We start from the raw sequence: 23,147 nt of genomic DNA, 5'->3' as shown, positions 1-23,147 counted from the left end.
TAGATTAGGGCTGCAACAACTAGTTGATAAATCAGTAATAATTGATAATGAAAATCATCAATAACTGTCTCATTATTAATTAGTCGGGTCTGCTCTCTATACTCAAAGCTTCCACCAGTCGTGCCAAACTACAGCACTCAATGCACTCTATGGACAAAATGTGTATCTAGAAATAGTGGAGTGGAAACAGAACGAGCTGATGAAGGACGTGTGTGATCCAAGAGCCCAAAACATGACAATTGTTAATTTTAAGCTTTAAATGAATGCATTAGCGTTTAACACATCGTGTCATGCACTTTGACAGATGTGTGTGTGTGTCTGCGACCGAGGTTCATTTTACAGGTTATATCAACTGATCTAAATAGAGAACAGTAATTATATCATCATCTGTAAATGCTTCTAATTCACGAGTACTTCCATTTTGCATATGAAAGCGTGTCCTCCTAAAAGTCTGTGTTAAACTTCACTGAACGAGCACCGGCGTGGCGGGCAAACAGTCGAGAGGGAGACGATTAATATTCAGCGCAAAAACATTCATTTAGCTGAAAAATCTGCTGTTGGATGCGAAATTTAATTTTAAAGGGGTGATAAAACACAAGGCTTGATTGTGTTTGCGGGGTGTACTGTGCACTGTAACTGTTCTTTTTGAAACAATTGCATTATTTTTCATATATTTTACCTTTATTTTACACCGCTCTTGTCCCGCCTTGTAAAAACGGTCTGATAGTTTCCTGGTTTTAAAAATACCTCCTTGTCAAAAATATGCAATGGGCTGATTGGTCAGCTGGCCTAGCCGTGTTGTGATTGGCTAACTAGCTAGTGCACTTCATCCTACTCTTCTCCAGAGCAATAAAAAAATGGCCTCGTCCCCCTTATTTAATATTCTCGAGTAGATCGTTCTCTGGGATGCGTTTTCATGAAAATTGAATGTAGAGTTTTATCTCTAAAAACAGATTAGCTTATAACACTAGTCAATGGGGCACAGGGTAAGTGATATTAAATCGCTAGTTAATACCACTAACAAGGCTCAAAATAGCCTCACACTAACACGGTAACATAATGAGGGTCCCTACATGCAAACTGAAGGATTGAGAACTTTGTAAGAGTACAAACAGTTTAATAAGAAGACACTTTATAAAGACAGTACATTACGCGTTTACGGTCAGGCGCCATCTTGGAAATCAGTCACGACTAGTGTTGCACGATATACCGGTACTAGAAAATTATTGCGATACCCTGCTATTACAAACGGTACGATATGGGCTTTTATTAGTACCGGTACTTGAAGGAGGACAGCGCTAACATGAGCTGTTTTCTTAATGTGCTGTGTTCTTCTGTGTGACAGAAGGTGTCAGTGTCAGAGCTCTGCTTCAGCCGTTCACTAAACATTGGAAGTAGTAGAAGAGTTAAAAATATACGCGCAGCGCATGACAGAGAAAGCAACAGAAATATGCGCGGATGAGAAGGAAAAGCGTGGTGCGGGAGGTGCTCGCGCTGCCGGACTCTGACCTGAAGCCTGTGCACGCGCCTTTCAGACAACAAACATGTGATCGCCATTCAGTTCTTTAGCCGATTATTATTTGGGTTTGAATAGTCAAACATATGTAAAAATGCACGGTCTGGCGAGTGTATTCAGGTAAACACAGTCGGATATGTCTTTAGTGAATGTGTACAGCTGAGGTAATTATATCCGTACAGGTCTTAAGCATTCTGTGATTAATGTTAAGCAAACAATGAAAAAAAGAAAACCACCACATGCTTGGCTAAATAACCAAAATATATTTATTAAGAATCAGTGTATAGTTAAATTATAGAATGAAGACTATTAAGCAGTTTTATATTTGATTATTTAATTTCTTTCTTGACTTGCTACAGTTAAATAGACCTAATGAAGCTGAAAAATAAAGCACTGTTTTTGTCATATTGTTTGTAATTAGCATTTTTTTGCTTATTTTTAAAAACAGATACAATTGCAAATCTATATTATAATTATAAGATTACATTTAAAAATTATTAAATTACTCATATCATAAAATAAGATTTTGGTCATCCCAACCTGTTGAGAAGTGAAAGGTTAGATGACAACATGAGTGATAATGTGATCTCTGTGAGGATCTTCACACTGGCCTGTAGTTATTATAGCAATAAGAGGAGGAATGGGCAAAAACCAGGGCAGGAACTGCTGGCCAAGTGAATTTTTAATAAATAAAAAAAAACAAAAAAAACAATGAATAATAAGTTCTGTTGTCATATTCATATCTTTTTTCTTTTTTTTTTACCGTGGTATCGCTTTAGTATCGGTATCGAGGTATTTTAGTCTGGTATCGTATCGAAGTCAAAAATTTGGTATCGTGACAGCACAAGTCTCGACGAGTTGAGCCACGAACGCTGTGCTAAGTAGAGTTTAGATTCTCTGCCCGAGCCCGAACCTGACCCGAACCGACCCGCGGGCCGGGTCGGGCTGAGATTTCCCTGCACTATCCTCGGGTCGGGTAGGGCCGGGCCCGTGATCAAGCGTTTGTTTTTTTAATCATTAGCCTACTTTACTAGTCTAATTGGGTGGACAGAAAGCTATGCTATAATCAGAAATTATATATATATTTAGCAAAGTAAGAACTAATACAACAACTAAGAAACAAATGTGTAGGCTACAAAGTTGCACAAGTCAGGATTAGTGTAAAAATGCGCGTTAAACTCACAGCTCGAGCAGTGATGGAGCGCAGCATTATAAACAGAAACGCTCTGTGTCAAGAGCTGCTCGTGTGAACACTGCACTCTGCTTAATTAAATATCTTCGAATCGTTTCGTTTAAAAGTGGTCATTTCAAGCTTTCTATACGCATATTTCTCATGTCTGTGAGGCGAGTAGCTGCTGAGTTTGGGTTTATTTATGAGACGCGCGCTCCAGTTCATGAGCAATGAAAGCGATCACTCCCACGACTTCACCTCACGATTAAAGTCTGCTATTTGCTTTTTATTTATTAAATCCAGGCAATTGGCCCAAGAAACCTTTTTTTAAATTAAGATACAATTTAAACAAAACGAAATAAATGCTTTCTACAAAACAAAACTTAATATTAAACTAAATATAACCACCGAAATCATTTCTGACCCACTCGCATCTTTTTACTCATCGAAATCAGGTGAAATGTAAAAATAATATTATAATATTTAAACATAAATATGAAGGAAAAAACGCATTGTTTAATGGCAACAACAAAGTAAGCTACAGATAACTGTCTGAGCTGGATTTGAGCAAACATCAGTTTACCGGTGAGCGGATCATGAGCGCGCGCCTGCGGATTATTGAGCGGAGTCAAGTCAGCTTTATTTATAGCCTATAGCGCTTTTACAATGACGATTGTTTCAAAGCAGCTTCAAAGTGTTAAACATGACAATATTGCAACAAAATGTTATTCGGCTGTACAGTCGCTGTGGAGAAAACTGAAAACTAAATGTAGTTTTATCATGAGCCTCACCAGTCCGCTTTGGTGCGCTTTGCTCATTACAGGCTCGTTCTCGTCAGAACGCCCACATATTGAACAATGGTCGGGTTTAAATCGGGCTCGGGCTCATAATTACAGTTAATGTGTCGGGCCGGGCCGGGCTCGGACACAACGTGCACGGGCTCGGGTAGGGTCGGGCTTGATTTTTTGAGCCCGATCTAACCTCTAGTGCTAAGTAAGCAGGTCGATAGGAATTTTGTTTGTGAAATCTAATTACATGGACATTTTTATTTTTATTTATTTATTTTCTCTGTTGCGTTCAGTGCTTTCTTCCGGAAACAACGGACTATATGAGATTCAGTCGCAGTTCATCCCTTCGCACAGCGCTCGTGGCTCAACTCATCGAGACTGTTTTCCAAGATGGCTGCTGTCCGAATATATGTGTAATGCGCTGTGTTTATAAAGTATCTTCTTATTAAACTGTTTGTACTCTTACAAAGTTCTCAATCCTTCAGTTTGCATGTAGGGACCCTCATTATGCTGCCGTGTTAGTGTGAGGCTATTTTGAGCCTTGTTAGTGGTATTAACTAGCGATTTAATATCACTTACCCTGTGCCCCATAGACTAGTGTTATAAGCTAATCTGTTTTTAAAGATAAAACTCTACATTCAATTTTCATGAAAACGCTTCCCAGAGAACGATCTACTCCGTAACCATCTGTTAATTACACCTAGGTTCATTTCTCACCAGAAATGTCCTTTAATACCTACAATAACCCTGTTATTTATTTATTTATTTTTATATGTAAAATCATGGTTAATTTATGTAATGGTAGATATATTCACTATGTCTGTGTTCGTAGCACTCAGCTGGTATGTTAGTTTGAAGGACAGCACTGGGCAGGATGTGGAATAGTGTTTTGTCAATAAAATAAAAAAATGGGATTTTTATCCAATCGTTAATCGTTAGTTGCAGCCCTACTTTAGATAAAGACCAGTTACATACAGTACAAAAAGAAAATCCACAATGAACCATCCATACTGTACACAGCCACACTGTAGCTTCAATTCAGCACAATCATATCAAAATGTTCTGCTTGAGATGATATAAGCTAACTGTTTGAAACGACTGTTGTGTTTTTGTTCGAAACGCTATGCTGAAATCCCCAGTGCTGTAATGTTGATAAGGAAGATCACCATTGTGAGAAGCTTTCAACCATCTGTCACTCTGACAGTCAGGTCAGGGGGCGTCCACTTAAGACTTCATCATCCTGCTTGCTTCAGAGAAGAACCCTCAGTTCAATTAATAACATGTTGTAGTTCTTTGTTTGATTTCCATCAGTGCTGCTAGTACTTGTTCGGGGCTTAGAAAAATCGGCACTCAATATTTTACAGCAGTTAGAGACATTATTTAAGCATAAAAGGGATAATAAATAAACAATTGGCCACTTTCCTTGTGTGCTGGGTGCTTGTTACTCTATTTGATTTGATCAAACCAGGGGCTTAATAACCTGAATAAGAAAAGACAGACAATTAAGCTGCTGTATTGGCCTAACACCTCTGGTTATGATCAATGAGTTTACAAAAAAAGTGTGATATTGAATTCATGAATTAGGGATGCTCTGACTGACAGCTCCTTTTCCTCTCTTTTAATAAAGTACAAAACAAATAACTTCTACACGGGCATTAACATAAATTTTATGGCCATAAAAGTGTTTCCTGAGGGATGAACATAATTGGTTGTTTATAAATATAAGCTAGGAATAACTGCTTGGATGAGTCTCTGGAAAGATCTGAGTAAACAACCTGTTCTTTATTGCACGTACTGCTATCTATGATAACACATGGATATTGGAAACCACATAAAAAATATAATCTGAAAAAGGAGATTATCCATCTTTTTGTTTGAATCCATCTACAATTACTTTTTTGCGATTACAATGGCTACCGGCTATCCGGATGGATGGATGGGTGGATAGATGGATGGATGGATGGGTGGGTGGGTGGGTGGGTGGATGGATGGGTGGATGGGTGGATGGGTGGATGGATGGGTGGATGGGTGGATGGATGGATGGATGAGATCAAATTAAATGATGGATGGATGGATGGATGGATGGATGGATGGATGGATGGATGGATGGATGGATGGATGGATGGATGGATGGATGGATGGATGGATGGATGGATGGATGAGATCAAATTAAATGATGGATGGATGGATGGATGGATGGATGGATAGATGGATGGATGGATGGATGGATGGATGGATGGATGGATGGATGGATGTTTTTAGTTATTAGTTCTTGCTCTGTATCTTTTGCCAACAGATGAATAAACTCATTAATTCTATTAATTACTCGCTTAATATTCATCAAGCCAACAACAAGCAACAAAAAAGGTTGGCAAATGATGTACTATAACCTCAGTTGGTATTCAAATAATTCGCTGATGTCAATCAACCTAGCACTGCTTATGTATTTTTACAGCACTATCAGAAAGCAGCAGCTTACAGCTTCACTACACCGATAAGTCAGGCGTTTTTTTCTTCAGTGCATCAAGGTTCAAATCAAAAACGTGACAACCTTTCACATGCGGTTAGAGTGAACAGGCTCTGCCACAATTTTGTGTGTTTTTCTCTCAACGACACAAGAGGAAAAATGCTGCCTTAGAAATGTCTCGTTTTTTTTTTTCAGGTAGAAACCATGGCTTCTGGCTTGGCTAAAGTCTGCCACCCTTTATTTGCTTTGGCTGAGTTGAAATGGCTTTTCTTTGGGGGATAGATAAATCACCACACATCTCCAGGTGTGCACAGCCACGCAGCAGCAGTCGCAATTTGGATCGGTGCTACAGAGAAGTTGGGACACGCAGAGCGCTCTGCCATTACCGTGACGTGTTTGTGACAGGTTGTCTCAACAGTTCTCCATTACGAGGAGGCTGCACTCGTGATAAAATGCAAAATACATGACTGCCAGAGATTAGTACCGAAAAGATCTGCATAGCCATCTGACTTAACCTTTTTGCTAACTACTTGTGACATCAATACAACTTAAAATATAGAATCTTGCTATGGATATGTATTAATTTACACATACAAGTTTATGTTTGAGCTTAATGCAAGTGGAAGACGTGTGGCACATAGCTGAAGAAATCGACGTTTATTTGAATGGCTAAATTAAGAGAGAGGGAGGGGGCAAAGCAGCGCTCATAACAGATGGTATGACACATTTAATTCTCAAGTGGAAGGACTTTGAGAGGAAAAAAAGGACTAAGAAATGAGGTCCAGATATTCTCTTGTGTCTGTCAGACATGAGTCTAACAGTTCACACAGCAGAAAGTCAGAAGTCAACACTTGCAGCCTTCCTTTCATTATCTCCATTAATGCTGATTTGTGCAATTTAAATCGCTAATGCATTAACAGTGGCAATATTAATGTCTTTTTAAATCAGCAACACATTATTGTACATTCGGACAAATATTTGCGTTATTATAAAGAGTTGACAGTGATTGAGATGTTGATATCAGTAAGACTAACATTATCCTACTATTAACTACTTTTATTAAGCAATTGTTCAATTTCAGTCTTTGTTTCCTCAAGAAAATTAAGGGTTACACATCTTCAACATTTTTATAGTTCAGTCCAACACCAAACATTTCAGACAACTAAAGAAAGACTAAAATAATAAATGAGAGAATGTTTAGTTCCTCTATGACTGTGTACACACACGTGGGTTTATGAAGTACTCAACCACTGATTTTACCATTTCAGCTTTTGATTGGTGAAATAAAGTGTCAATCATGCATTCAATCCTTCTATTAATCCATCTATAAGAGATGCACGATGAATCGTTAAAAGATTACAATCTCGATTCAAACCCCCATGCGATTCGGCCAGATGCCTTTGCCAAGAACGATCGCAGCGAAACATGCATTAGGGCTAATTCAAATGATCACAGAAGAACTGAGATAAAGGTTTACGCCTCAGATTTAAACACTGATGACAGAAGCGATCAAAATAGAGGTAATCACCTTTTGAAAGTAACTTGACAATTCAAATAAAGATTGTATCAATTGCATCGTTATGCCAGTAGGTGGCGGCATACAACTTTTTAAAAAACGGCTGTGTCTGAAAGCTTAGAAATGTGTTAAAAGGAATAAAGGCAAATTAAATGTTAGCTTCACTTGACTCCTGTGATACCTTTATCTGATCGATTTTTAAAGGCAGCCTAGATGTATCCTTCGCTGCCTTTGATATCCCACAATCCTGTGCGATGTTTATGGTGACAGTTCAGCTAAAAAATAAAGATGAATTGAACTGAATGTTGCGGTTGGTGGTCAGCGTGTGTGTAAATGTATAATTTTGACTAACGTTCTCCATGTTTGATGTCATTTCTAGTGATAAACTACTAAAATATTTGCTTAGTTTTCACCAAAGCTTGCTCTATTTTAGTTGTAGATCATTAAACGATTACGCTGCCTCAGAAGTCTGTCAGAAATCAGTTTTATGAGGTTCCTATGTGCGCAAACACTGCCTAGAAAAGTCATTGCCTGATCAAATCAAGTGGCTTTCAGACACAGCCTGTGTATGTTACTGAATCATTCATTCAAGAGATTCATAAATTATACATTTAAGTACTGAGTAATACTAATAAACTATGTGTACTTACTATATGGCTAGGGTATGATTAGTAATTTATTACTAATAAAATCTATGTAATAAGGACACTGTAAAATAAAGTGTTTACCCCCCCCCACCCCCCCCCAAAAAAAAAAATTCTCAATTTTTCCATAATCATGCATCCATCCATCTATCTATCCATCCATCCATCCATCCATCCATCCATCCATCCATCTATCTATCTATCTATCTATCTATCCTGTGTGTGTGTGTGTGTGTGTGTGTGTGTGTGTGTGTGTGTGTGTGTGTGTGTGTGTGTGTGTGTGTGTGTGTGTGTGTGTGTGTGTGTGTGTGTTTAAATCTACATGCTTGCATATTTATTTTGAAATACAAAAAACAAGGGGCATTCTGCACTCTTTATTCAAGAGGTCTATTCATGCATCAACTTCTCAATAAGACACTATGGGATATATGGAGTTATGACGTGCTCGGCAGTGTTGCCTTTCAGCTTTGTCCAGACGTTCTTTTGGACAGAGGTTCTGGAGCCAAAGGACACGCGCACAGGCCACTGTCTCTGCTACACAAAACGTCCCCTGCCGCGTCTGGTACCACGCGCAGCGCAAACGAGAAAACGAAGACTTTACTCCGATCCCCCCTGCAGGAATAACGGCTGCCTGTTCACCCACGTTTATGTAACTTCCCAGAATAAGCATTGGAGGAAAAGTAAGAAAACAATGATGCTACTGTAAGTGCATGTGGGCGTCCACAAATGTGTGTGTGCGCGCGCGCGCGCGCGTGTGTGTGTGTGAATGTGTGTATCTGAGACAGAGAGGAAGGGGGAATGAAAAAGCAGGAATGAGCGATACGGTAGAGGGAATAGAGAATTGAGTTACATTTGATTTGTTGATGAACTACTTATCTAAATAGGCCACCAAAACTGATTGCAGACCAGACTGCATGCTGATTGCATTACCAGACAGATCGCATCTCACCACGGATTCCCAAAACAACTCCATCAGAAAAGAATCAAATGAGCTGTGCAAACACAGCCGGATTAATAACAATATTTGTATTTCAATTAAAAATGAAAGAGCTGTACTCATTCGAAACTGAAATGCTTGAATAAGAAGTTTCACCTTCTAACCACATCACAAAATGACAATTCAAAACGCATTTATCATGCAACATGAAACGTCTCATAATGTAAATAATATAATCATTGACTTACTTCAAGACAGCACTGTCTCCCTGTCTGACAGTGATGTTGTCCTTTAAATAAGAGTCTCCGCTTCTCGCTGGCACTCCTGCGGGCACAAGGAACAGCAGTCTTAGAGCCACAACAAGCAGGCATTTCCACTGCAGCTCGAAATAACCAGTTATGCCCATTTTTTCGTCGGAAAACTCAGAAACTTCCGTCCGCGCAGAAGAAGCGTGTAACTGAAGGCGCGTAAATGTGATTCCCCTCGGAACGCAGCGTTCACTTCGTATTCCGTGCTTTAAATCTCCAAAAGTACAAGCTTTACTTAGTGCTACTGACAGAAAATCCACTCAAATGCTCATCAATATTCCTTGAAAGTTTTCAGCGTTTGGATGAAAGGTTTTTTTTCACGCGTTTTGCAGGCACGCTGAGGTGCTGTAGCGAGTCTTCAGAGGCAGCACATATGTTGCTCGCGCTCTCAGAGAGATGCGCGCGCTCTTAAAGATGCTTCAGCCTCGTTCTGATCCTTGTCGTTTTCAAATTCACTTTAACAGGACCCGCACAAACTGATCGCAACTGCGAGAGGATGTTCGGTAAACAGCTCCGGGGGTTGGCTGTGTGTGGGAGAAAAGGCAGAAACACTCCTGGAAACAGAGAGAACGCGCTCGGCGCGCGGTCGGCGGTGCTCTCGCGCTCGGATAGGTGAGGAAACTGACTGCACATCAGTTCCTGTGTCTCCCTAACTAGAGCTGAACTCGGGGTGAACGCATGCGGAGAAGACAGACAGTGCACGCGCTGAGGTCAAACCGGAGATTGAGCAAAACATTTACTCCATATATATCACAACACCATTAATGAAGAAACCTACCATTTTGTAAACAGCGTTACATTAAAACTATACTATTGTTAAAGGCCCACCTTAAGAAAAATGTGCTTTTCATTACTCCCATAGTGCGTGATTGCATTGACATTGATGGAGCAACCGATTTTGAGTGAAAATAAATCATTAAATGTGTTTATTTAGTTTAAAAATCGTATATGAGGCGTTGCGGCAGGCCTTTAACAGACACACAAAAATATGTTTTTAATAATGCCTAAGTTAATACTTGTTCAAAAGAATTTCTTTAGTAAAGTTTGAACTACTCATTATAGTTCAATATGCTGTCATTAAAATATGTTAATATAGAAATTTAAAATATAGAAACAAAATCATTAAAAAAAAAAAAGATTCTGAATACACTGAAGGAGATAATAATAATAATAATAATAATAATAATAATAATAATAGATTTTATTTATAATGCACTTTTCATTCCGAAGAATCTCAAAGTGCAACAAGGGGGGGGGGGGGGGGGAATAACAACAAAAAATGAATAACAAGTAAAAATATAGAATACTACAAACAATCAACCAACACAGAAAACAGAACAGAAACAGAGCTGATGGTGAACAGAAACAGAGCTGATGGTGAACAGAAACAGAGCTGCTGGTGGACTGAAAACAGCTGATGGTGGAAGTCTCTGTTAGCTCCGCAGCACACTGTGGTCCACTCCATGTTTCAGATTTCTCCCAGCGGCAGTGTCCCGATGACATCGCCGAGGCACGACAGCTGAAGACCAGATGATGGGTCTTCTTCATGATGATTCAAACGATGGGGATCGCTGCAGCACCATGCAGGAGGAGGAACATTCCTCCGGGCACTTCTGTGGACACACCGGGGCCGGCGCAGATGTCGCTCCACGGTCGCAATGCAGGACGGAACAGCGGCGCAGCCGGCGCAGCCGAGAAGCAGAACATCCCAACATCATGCCGGACGCCGACGACGAGAGCCCGGATGACGCTAGCCCGGTGCAAACTTCAGCCACCATGCAGCTTAAGCCCAAGGGAGACCACCAGTGAGCACCCGCGGCGAGAAACATCAAATGTCCTCCAAACCAGAAACCAACCGCAGCAATTCAAACGTAAACATTAGAGAAGCGGTTGAAAACGGCGAAACGACGAACAACGACTTCTCAGTGGCTGCCAGCAATCAGCAACAGTCCCAATTGTAGCTCTGACTGTTAGACTAGTCACAAACATAAGGAAATAAAATAAAATGTAAATCTAATAGTACATTAACATGATTTGTTGTGGGTGGAGAAGCGGCGAACAGACAACGCCAGCGTCCTCTCCCCCACGTTGCCTAGCAACCCATATATCCCATATATAGATTTAAGGCAGTAACAATACATGGTATTTTATTTTATTATGATATGATTAATATCATATTTTTAAAATATTTTTTTGTATTATAAATATGGTGATTATCTCTAAGGTGCACACCCAACTTCCCAGCTGAATCTAATAATGTCATGTCAACAATAGAAAAGTCAGCCGGATATTAATTATCCCGTAAAATTATTGCACATTTTACCCCATCATTTTACATATTCTTCTGTTATTGAAAAACGTTGCTTGAACAAAACTGACAATCATTAAGACATGTGTCTCAAAATATCTTCTATAATTTTATCGATTCTCTTTTGCTACTTAAATCTACAACACTTTAATAAACATCTTCCAAACTTGGAAAGTCGATGTTTTGGAAAGTGCTGAGGCAAGTTTTTGTGCCTTCTAGTGGTTTAGAGGAGAATAAAATCAAAGGAGCCTTTTACCCCGCGGAGCCTTTAGCCCCGTTGTACCCTACTATAAACCAAACGTCCTAGTGTGCATTTTCAAATGATATTGCATTGAGCTGTTCAGATGGCTTAGATGGCCAGAAAGCCTGTCTACCACCTGAAAAGTAGACCAGCCTGGATTTTGCAGCTCAGGTAAGAACCTCAAACCACCTTAAAAAAGATAAGTACTGCATATAACATCAGCCAAAAATTGTGATCATATTTTAATATGTGATTTGCAATCAGACCCATGAAAACACATCAATTGTTAAAGTCTTCATATTTAGCCTTATTTGCATATTTCCATTAGTCCTCATTCATAAGAGATTACAGTTATCAGTACCCAAATAGTTTATGTGGAGTGCGATTGATCCTGGATTATCATTCTCGTGTTCACCACAGTCTTTGACTAATCCTAAATGAATCACTAAACTAGTTCATGTTTACACTGATGGTAGATTCACAACAGCTAAAGAAATGAGAGGAGACGGGTTAAAGGGGGTTTACTGAGGGGATTTGACCATTTTACCACCATCGTTGCATTAAAATGATGGTGATGATGATGATCATGCCAAGTGGAAGTATGGCATGAGATAAGATTTAATTAAAAATATATATATCTTCCTCTGATGTTACCTGCTACTTGAAAAGCTTATTTGATTCAAATGGTTTTTAATTAAAACCCGGCTGACCTAAGCAAAGTGTAGATCAGTTTAGCTAATTAGTAGTGTGAATCCATGCCTCAGTGTAATGTGTTGAAAATGATACCCTTGATTTGATGATAATTCTCTGAAGGGGAAAAACAACAGAAGTCTACTGATCCTTAACACCTGAACTGATTGATTTGGCACACACAAAAAAAAAAAAAAAACATTTGTAGACGCAATGAGCCAATTATATTTCTCTTTAATTGTTTTTCTGGAGGAATCTCACAGTTTTCAGTTCAGGTCAATAGATCATCTTACTCCATATTGTCGTGCATATTCAGCTGGAAGCAAAAGGTCTTGCACAGTGACTATTTCTACACATAGTTGATTTTTTTGCTCCTTGAACACCGCTAATATAAACAGACATAAAGATCACCAAGAAAACAGAAAGACTCCATGGAAAGAAGCAAATGTGAATCTACTGTCATCTTGCAGAGGCAGATATGCCTCAAAGTGGGTCACGTAGGCTGTTTGTGATATAACTACAGTCACTTTTGATTAACTCCTGTCTGCCTTGTGCTGCTGTTGTGTTAGTTATAGGGGCTGCAATTATTTAGAATTACCCATCCATCTATATTTATCCAGCTATCCATCTGCCCATCCAAATTACTGACCATTTTATTTTTTCCTTCTTGCCAAAATGGACACAACCCCTTTAAATAATGTAACGCAAATTGGAATGTAGAAAATTGCCACATTAATATAGAATATACAGTCATGTGTGTGTGCATTTATAGTCATTTTATGGTTTTAATATGGCTGATCCCATTAGAATTTAGAGTTAGAATTATAAATGCCAATCAATTGGATAAACATAGTAGCAACTTACAACATATCTTGCACATATAAATCACTGTAGTAATAACCCAGCTATGTGAGAATGGAACTATTTTAAAGAGTATATTAGTGTGGTATGACACCTCTAGTCTAAATGCACTCCGGCATATCATATCTTGCTCATTATCTCTTAATTTCTTACCAAATAGCAAGTTACTTATATATGTGCACTGTAAATGTCCACATTTAACCTCAAGGTCAAAAGCAATTTGGGCTAGAAAACTAGGACATTAGCATACCATTTCAACAACTAAATCTCTGGCAACTGCAGACTTTGCGATCCTATCGGTGTCAGTAACTGTGGTAGAGGAGGATGTCACTGTCTTCAAGGTAAACGTATTTCGCTTAAGCTTTTCAATCAAAAATGTTACTCCAGTTGAGCCATTCCTGCTGGATAACATTAATTCAGCTAGATGCATTGGAATGAAGGCTAAAATCACCTCAGTTCGAGAGAAGCTATGTTGAAAATGTCAATTATTATTCCGCATGGTTATGTAAATTATGTTGAGGGAGACAAGTTAATGCAGCTGGTATAGCTGGTAAAATCTAACGCTCAATCTCCGGTTGGCATTTAGAGTCACTCAAAACTATTCATGCACGCTCACTTTGGCACTGTCACCTGATGTTCAATGTCCCCGTCTGCAGTGTCTAACATTAAACTATCAATTTGTCAAATGCAGACTCAATAAAAGTAACTTCCGCACATGTTTGTGTGTGTATTACTGAAATAGTGTGTGTTTTTCAGTCACTGGTGCCTTGATTTTCAACATGCCCCAGTATCAGAGGACAAAAATCAGTCTGTAACTTTCTTTTGAAACAATATGTCTAATGATGAATGCAACCTGAACAGCTGTTGCATACGAATTGAACAAATTAACAGTTTAGATAGATTTTATTAGATAGATTTGTTTGGAACTATAGTTAAAATTAAATACACTACAAATCTATTCAAATTCCTTTCAGTCTGTGCATAAGTAGTGTGATTTTGTAATGAGTCTTTCTGCATGGTACATCATTATGCCAGCAAGTGACTGTCTTTATGAGTAAGTCATGGACTCATTCATTCAACTGATTGGTTCAAAACACTGATTCATACGAGGAACAAAACAAGTGACTGTCTTCATGAGCGAGTCAATAAAATCATTTACTTAACTGATTGTTCTAAAACACTGATCTACGCAGGAATTATGACTGAGTCTTTGTAACACAGAAAAACATTCAAAACACTAACACTACTGTTTGTTGGGAAGGAAAGAAGGAAGGAATTAAGGTAGGTAGCTAGTAAAGTAGAGGTGACCGCCAAGCCCAGACTCGTCCATCGGATTGTCAGACAGAGAAGCGTTATTGATCACTCCAGAGAACACTGCTTTACTCCGCTTTTCACGGCTGCTTTACTCCACTGCATCCCACGCTTTTGCACTTGGTGATGTAAGTCTTGGATGAGCTGCTCGGCCATGGAAACCCATTCCATGAAGCTCTCTACGCTGTTCTTGAGCTCATCTGAAGGCCACAGAAGTTTGGAAGTCAGTAGCTATTGACTCTGCAGAAAGTTGGTAAATACTGCACACTGTGACCCTCAGCATGCGCTGACCCCACTCTGATTTTACGTGGCCTACCACTTCATTGCTGTTGTTCCCAATTGCTTTCAGTTTGTTATAACCCCACTAAGGTATAGGTATAATACCACACTTGAGTTCACTGAGCTCCTGAGAGCGACCCATTCTTTCACTAGTGTGTGTAGAAGCGTCAGCATGCCTAGAGCTTGACATGGAAGTGATTGGAACACCTGAATTCAATTATTTGGAGGGGTGTCCCAATACTTTTGGCAATATAGTGTAGAAACATCTGCTGTCCAGGTCTCACCTGCGCTCTTGCGGCATCAACACCCAAGTGACGACATTTTCAACAAATCATATTATAGATGTGTATGCATCATCAGGTTTGAGTTGAACCATGGTGCAAGATAAAAGGATATATCCAAATATCAAAATAAGGGTGGGCGGGCGGATAGACAGACAGACGGACGGACAGACAAATAGATAAATTAGAGACAGAATGAGAAAAAATCCAGAAAATCCCATTGTCTGATTTTTAGGAAAAATCCAAAATTATTTTTTTTGGAAAAATAATATTTGGTCAATAACAAAAGTTAGTCTCAGTACTTTGTTATATACCCTTTGTTTGCAATGACAGAGGTCAAACGTTTTCTTTAAGTCGCCACAAGGTTTTTACACACTGTTGCTGATAGTTGGGCCCATTTCTTAATGCAGATCTCCTCTAGACCAGTGATGTTTTGGGGCTGTTGCTGGGCAACACAGATTTTCAACTCCCTCCAAAGATTTTCTATGGGTTTAGATCTAGAGACTGGCTAGGCCACTCCAGGACCTTGAAATTGCCTGGGCAATTAAAAAAAAGGCCACTCCTTTGTTGCCCGGGCGTTGTGTTTGGGATCATTGTCATGCTGAAAGACCCAGCCATGTTTCATCTTCAATTCCCTTGCTGATGGAAGGAGGTTTTTACTAAAAAACACACAATACATGGCCCCATTCATTCTTTCCTTTACATGGATCAGTCATGCTTGTCTCTTTGCAGAAAAACAGCCCCAAAACATGATGTTTCCACCCCCCATGCTTCACAGTAGGTATGGTGTTCTTTGGATGCAACTCAGCAATCTTTCTTCTCCAAACATAAAAAGTTGAGTTTTTACCAAAAAAGTTCTATTTTGGTTTCATATGACATTTTCCCAAATCCTCTTCTGGATCATCAAAATGCTCTCTAGCAAACTTCAGACAGCCCTGGACATGTACTGGCTTAAGCAGGGGGACACGTCTGACACAGCAGGATTTTAGTACCTGGCAGTGTAGTGTGTAACTGATGGTAGTCTTAATTACTTTAGTCCCAGCTCTCTGCAGGTCATTCACTAGGTCCCACCATGTGGTTCTGGGATTTTTGCTCACCATTCTTGTGATCATTTTGACCCCACAGGATTGGATCTTGCGTGGAGCCCCAGATCGAGGGATATTATCAGTGGTCTTGTATGTCTTCCATTTTCTAATAATTGCTCCCACAGTTGATTTCTTCACACCAAGCTGTTTACCTATTGCAGATTCAGTCTTCCCAGTCAGTCTTCCCTTTTATACTGATAACCAGTTCAAACAGGTGCCATTAATACAAGTAACGAGGAGGACAGAGGAGCCTCTTAAAGAAGTTACAGGTCTGTGAGAGCCAGAAATCTTTGTAGGTGACCAAATACTTAATTTCCACCATAATTTGCAAATAAATTCTTTAAAAATCTGAATTCTGTCTCTCATAGTTGAAGTGTACCCATGATGAAAATTACAGACCTCTCTCATCTTTTTAAGTGGGAGAACTTCCAAAATTGGTGGCTGAATAAATACTTTTGGCCCATGATAAATAGATAAATAGAGAAAATATTAGATGATAGATAGATAGATAGATAGATAGATAGATAGATAGATAGATAGATAGATAGATAGATAGATAGATAGATAGATAGATAGATAGATAGATAGATAGATAGATAGATAGATAAATGCGTGTGTGAGAGGTTATTTTTCACAATGAGCAAGAAAGGTTGACATGGAGCACAAAATATCTTAAACCTCTGAGGAATCACCTATTTTAAAAAAAAAACTCAGAACAGAGGCATCTGCTGTCAACAAGAGAATGTGACAGAGCTCATAATAAAATGAATGGCTTTTCAGAGATGGTGAGAACTAAATCATTAAAAAAATTGTAAAGGAGACGCATATGGTATTTTTATTACTTAACATGTGAGTATGGAGTTACTGCACAGATAAACTGCCATATGTAACTTTCTAACAAAGTTCACTGTAAAGCATTATCTATTGTGAAGGGTCATTATGGTTGTTGTAGCGCAGTGCTGGGAATTGTTTTCGAGGAAGTACTGTGTCTATTAATAGGTACAGTAACGTCTTCAGCTAGTCAGCTTTAGATCTTTTCCATCTGAACTGCTTATATCTCTTAAGCCTAGTGAATGTTTTATGAGCAATAGGATAATCTCTCTCTCTCTCTCTCTCTCTCTCTCTCTCTCTCTCTCTCTCTCTCTCTCTCTCTCTCTCTCTCTCTCTCTCTCTCAAAAAAAACATTCATCCATACAGTCATGCCGAAATAAAACACAACCCAAAAACAACGCTCTTCCGCAAAATGCAAGAATTTTGTTTTTTTTAACCGCTAGAGATCCAAAAGGTGTCTTTAACAAACGTGTTTAGCATGTCTTTATTAAAGGTTATTTGTTGAGCAGCAACAACAACAAAAAAGCACTAACAAAGGTCAACTTGAGCTGGCAAAAACTGAACCTCTAATAATACAGAGGCAACACAACAGAAGGATGTGTTCTTCACATGGCATTTCTTCCATGTTCAGTTTTCTTTAAAAAAACAAATCCCTTCAAAAATATCTGGCTAAAGAATAATCCCCCAGTTGACCTTTCAGGACCAAAACTAAAGCAAAGCTCACAAAATCTATTCATTAGTGTCACAAAGTCTGAGACATGCGACACAGACTGATTCTGAACTCCTTGATCCCAGAATGCACCATTCATGCTTGTCACACTCCACCAGTTTGTCTGTCACCATTTAGACAAGTTAAATCAGTGGATTTAAAGGAATAGTTCATTCAAAAAGGAATATTCTCCCATCATTTTCTCAAACCCTTTGATTTTATTTCTTCTACACACCACTAAATGAGATATTTGACAGAATGTGTAATAAAGGATGCAATCATATTGTATGATGTTTTTATGGAACTTTTTGTCATTTATAGAGCTTCTAGTCACCATTTACTTTCATTAAAGGGTTAGTTCCCCAAAAAATGAAATTGATATCATTAACTCCTCCCCCTAATGCCGTTCCACACCCGTAAGACCTCCGTTCATCTTCAGAACACAGTTTAAGATATTTAATATTTAGTCCGAGAGCGTATCCAAGTGTATGCACACTATACTGTCCATGTCCAGAAAGGGAATACAAACATCATCAAAGTAGTCCATATGAGACATCAGTGGGTTAATTAGAGTCTCTTGAAGCATCCAAAATACATTTGGGTCCAAAAATAACAAAAACTACGATTTTATTCAGCATTGTCTTCTCTACCGCGTTTGTGTTCAATCCTCAAATAAAGATTCAAACGGTTATGAATCAGCATATTGATTCATTATTTGTATCGCTTGCCAAACTCCTGAAATCACGAGACATTGGCGATCCGAATCATGAATCAATTCGCTGATTCACAACCGTTTGAATCTTTATTTGTGGATAAAACACAAACGTGGAAGAGAAGAAAATGATGAATAAAGTCGTAGTTTTTGTTATTTTTGGACCAAAATGTATTTCCGATGCTTCAAGAGATTCTAATTTCTAAACATGGACAGTATAGTGTGCATACACTTGCATATGCTCTCGGACTAAAAATAAAATGAGGACTAAACTTAAACTGTGTGTGAAGATGAACTGAGGTATTACGGGTGTGGAACGACATTAGGGCGAGTCGTTAACGACATCAATTTCATTTTTGGGTGAACTAACCCTTTAAGGCTTTTCACACTTGAAATAGTCTAGACCAGGGGTCGCCAACTGGCGGACTCCGGTCCGGATCCGGACCGCGAGATGCATCCATCCGGACCGCGAAGCCTTTTGACACACTGAAATAACTAAATGCCTAATGCGATTTAAAATAAATGAATAATCACATGTATATCAGGCAGCTCAGTAGAACCGTTTTTCCTATGTTGCCACAGTTGCGTTGACAGTTAAAGGGGTCGCACACCGGACTGAAGCTCATGGGTGCGTCTCAGGATCTCACACCGGACGCACACATTACGCGCAAGCTCAGTTTTGAATCGACTCCTGACAGAAGAACTGCACGGTGAGTGTATCTCTTGTAGCACAGGGTGAAATCAGTATGTACATGGACGATATAATATAAATGTAATACATCGTGCAGCTCTTCTGTCAGAAGTCGATTCAAAACTGAGCTTGCACGTATGTGAGCGTCCGGTGTGAGATCCTGAGACGCGCCCATGAGCTTCAGTCCGGTGTGCGGCTACGTTACTATGCTCACTACATGTTTAGACGCGCAGTGAAGAGACTGAAGAAAACGGCGCGCAAAACAGAGGCTGAATCAGAAATTGGCCCCTTAACCCTCATCCACTATTCCCTACGTTTGTCCACTATTACAGTTCACTTGAAGGAGTGAATGAAAACGAGTGCGTGAAGTCGGACAGCTGTTGTGTGTACATCGGCTGTACACCCGTTATTGTGGTGCAACATGTGAGTACACTCAAACATGTCCACTGTGGTTTCGGACGCCACTACAAATGGCTGTCCCCTCAAATAATGCCCTATTTAGGGTATAGGGGCGATTTCTGATTCAGCCATACACATTTTGAAGACCCCTTTATCCTCAGCAGTCTGAGGTAAGGGCGCAGAAAATAAATGAGCCAATTTCTCACATGCACTGAAGTTCAGACAATGTAGCTATATTCACTTTTTATTATTTTTATTATTATTTTTGGAACAAGGAATGTTTATGCTTCCATTTCATCTTTAAGTTCAACTAAGCTTAGCCTTTTGAGAGGTTATTTCCGTTTTTCTGGATTTAAAGGAACAGTTGAAATAAAGAGATAAAATATTTTGTGCACTTTTTCATTTTTCCAACACTGGTGGCACCTTATTTTTGCCTGTTTGTGTTTCTGGATGATATTGCTAATGATTTTTTACCAGTGCAATTTGAAGCACAGAGAGAGCAGTGCTGAAGATAGTCTTTACCTAACTAAATGTAGGCTATACATGTGAATGAACATAAAATTATGTTATGAGATTTCTGTTTTGTTTTTTTAACCAGGAGGGTTTGTGTTCATTGATTGTTACTGTTTATCTCAGTTCAGCAGAAAAAGCACTTTACTAGTTGCTAGTAATGTTGAAATGAATGTATTTTCAGTGCAGATTTAGAGATGAAGGCATTTTTTCATTCATCATATTTTTGTCAGACATGGCTACTGGTTGAATTAGATATTTTGTACCAACACAACTTAAACAGAATAACCTCAAAATGAAATACATTTTGTGAAGGATTACCTATGTTTGCTTTAACAATATGAAAAGACATACTTTATCTATATGAGAACATATTATATTTTGTTCAATAAATACATTTTAATCTACACTAATTTCTTTAGTCTGGCAAAAAGACATCGATTCATGTTTTTAGGTATATAACTGTCCGGACCTCGGCCGGTGAGAAGGTTTTTTTTCTGGACCCCAAGCTATTTTAGTTGAAGACCCCTGGTCTAGACCCTGAATGAACAGAATTCTAGGTTAGCTTGCATAATTTTTCACACTGGACATAATGTACCAGGGTTAACAACAAATCCTGGGTATTCATATTCATATATCAATCTGTTTAAAGACTCTTTAGGGTTGCACCTTGCACATCCTCATAATATTTTTTCTGGCTAAAATAACTAAAAGGGTTAAATGTTGATGTTTTTTCAGTCATTATTTGACATTTTTTTACTCACTTTGGGCACTGCAATGCAGGGTTTCATAACCCCAGGTTAAATTACATCTGTGCAACGCTTCTCTGCCTGGGATTAAAAGTGAGGTTTGGAATAACAATAACCCAGGGTCAAGCACAGTGTGAAAAGCCCTATTCCATTGGGGGGAAACAGCTTTGACATTCTGCTAAACATCTGCTTTTGTGTTCCACAGTCAGTCCAATGGGTTTGGAACAACGTGAGGGCGAGGAAATGATGAATTTATTAATATTGAACCATATTCTATTGAATATTCATCACAATGTTGAGAAAACTCCTAAACAGACGTCTTTAGACAAAAAGACAGCAGTGACGAGTCCATTTGCATGAATGAAATGCATGATTTCCAGTCCTCTGGTTTCCTAATCCAGACTGTGATTCATAACAGTAGCTCTTTGGCTGACCCCTCAAACAGGCCACCTGCGCTACAGAACCTCTCGAAAACCTTATTCCTTTGACCTCAAAGTCCCTGACTCAAGGTTGTGTTTAAAGGATGCGCAACACTACTAGCATTATCTTTAGGACGGAAAATCTGTTTGAACAAACGAAACGCTCTCCCAGAGGAGAGTTGCTAACCTTGCAGTGAACTGAGGAGGTCTCCTCTCCTGTGATAACCTCTGCTAAACTAACCATGAGTGTTGCGTCCTTGGGAATACATTTCACTTTGTTGCACTGAAAGAAAGAGAAGAAAGAGCTATTGTACAGCTTGTTCGAAGGTTGCTTCTCATTTCAAATTACAAAGCGTGCGAAAACATCAAATCAAAGACATTACGAAGAGGTTTGATGTATGTTCACAGTTGCACTTGATCTAGAATGTTTAATTGCTTTGAATACATTTCATGCCTAAGCTACAGTTTCCTTAAGGCAAGAAACAGATCGCACAGATGTTCTGCCGTCATGTCTTAGTTTTTAAACATCACAATGAGTGAGAAATGGACACATTATGCTGATTCACATTCATTTCCTCTAACTGCAAACTTATAAGAAAGATTTTTGTTTTCCTTTTTCATTTTGAGAAATATAGTTGACACCCACAAATCAGCCAGTGCAGCAAAACAATAGCGTCTTGTTTGGTGTGTTTTGCAATGATTCCCTCTTTAGTTCCTCTGTCAGAGGCATGGGATTGTTTGCTGAAATACATAAAGGAGACCTCTAATATTTCTCCTAACCTGTTGCTTTGAATGCCAATGCGAACAAACAAAAGACCATCTTTCTTTGCTGGCACACCTGTCTCCATTTTGTAATTAGCTGTGAAAAATAAAATGTATAAAATAAAAAAAGTGACTATCTATAAATAAACTCCACATTTGACAAAATATCCATGCTTGACTCTTTGGAAGGCAAAATGTGTGTGGAATCAATTTTCACTCAGTAATTTCACAATTAATTACAAATAAACAGTAACACAGTGAATTGAATGTGACATTTTGGAGTAGAACGACTGAAATAGTATTACAGTGTATACACATATCGGGATGGCCCAAAGTTTTAATGGGTTTTAAAGGGACATCCTTTCCAGCAGTGCCACAGCGCAGTAATGAACTCCTCTGTGCGGTTTCACAAAATGTTAGCAAATTACAGGGCAATTTAAAACGACCTGGTGCTACTATTGCATCCATCCAGCCGGCAGACACATGCATTTCTATTGTTCAAAAATAGCAGCCTCCGCTATCACTCACACCGTCCGCTGCTATAGTCAGTTAGGAATTAATTTGAGTCCTGACCCTGAAGCAACTGGACTGGATATGATGACAAATCTCATACAGGGAGCGGCTCATGGCCTGCACATTTTTATCTGTCACACAGTTGTGTCGGCATAACAGGCGTCTCTTCAGAAGCACAGTGAGGGTATGTAACCGTTTTAACTTTGTTTTATAAATCATCAAACATCAAGAACGCGGTTGCAAAGGTTTACAACGCATTCATCAATGAGAAATTAAAGCGAAACAAGTGACGATGGCTTTCAGCGATACAATAAAGTGAGAAATGTATTGTAGCACTGTAATATTGTATCCCTCACAGAATTTGTTTTGTTTTGTTGTTTTTAATCTTTACCTGAAAGGGCCAGAGCTCACAAAGCATACAAAGATACGGGTCTGTGGTACGATTATGA

General features: G+C 39.0%; 1 protein-coding gene across 3 annotated transcripts in view; it reads right to left on the bottom strand.

Moving 5' to 3' along the window:
• The window catches only part of opcml (opioid binding protein/cell adhesion molecule-like), a 339,648-nt gene that overhangs the window by 164,779 nt on the left and 151,722 nt on the right, over positions 1–23,147 (bottom strand). For 2 of the 3 annotated variants that reach the window (XM_067433462.1, XM_067433464.1), the window contains one exon: positions 9,288–9,363. In XM_067433462.1, the coding sequence (XP_067289563.1) occupies positions 9,288–9,363 (76 nt within the window). Of the gene's footprint in view, positions 1–9,287; positions 9,982–23,147 lie in introns of those variants that run through there. The other variant, XM_067433463.1, reaches the window with a different exon arrangement.

The sequence above is a fragment of the Pseudorasbora parva genome, chromosome 23 (assembly GCF_024679245.1).
Source record: "Pseudorasbora parva isolate DD20220531a chromosome 23, ASM2467924v1, whole genome shotgun sequence".
Taxonomy (NCBI): Eukaryota; Metazoa; Chordata; class Actinopteri; order Cypriniformes; family Gobionidae; genus Pseudorasbora; species Pseudorasbora parva.
Note: the sequence above shows the minus strand (reverse complement) of the source record. Positions and strands in the feature narration are given on the sequence as shown.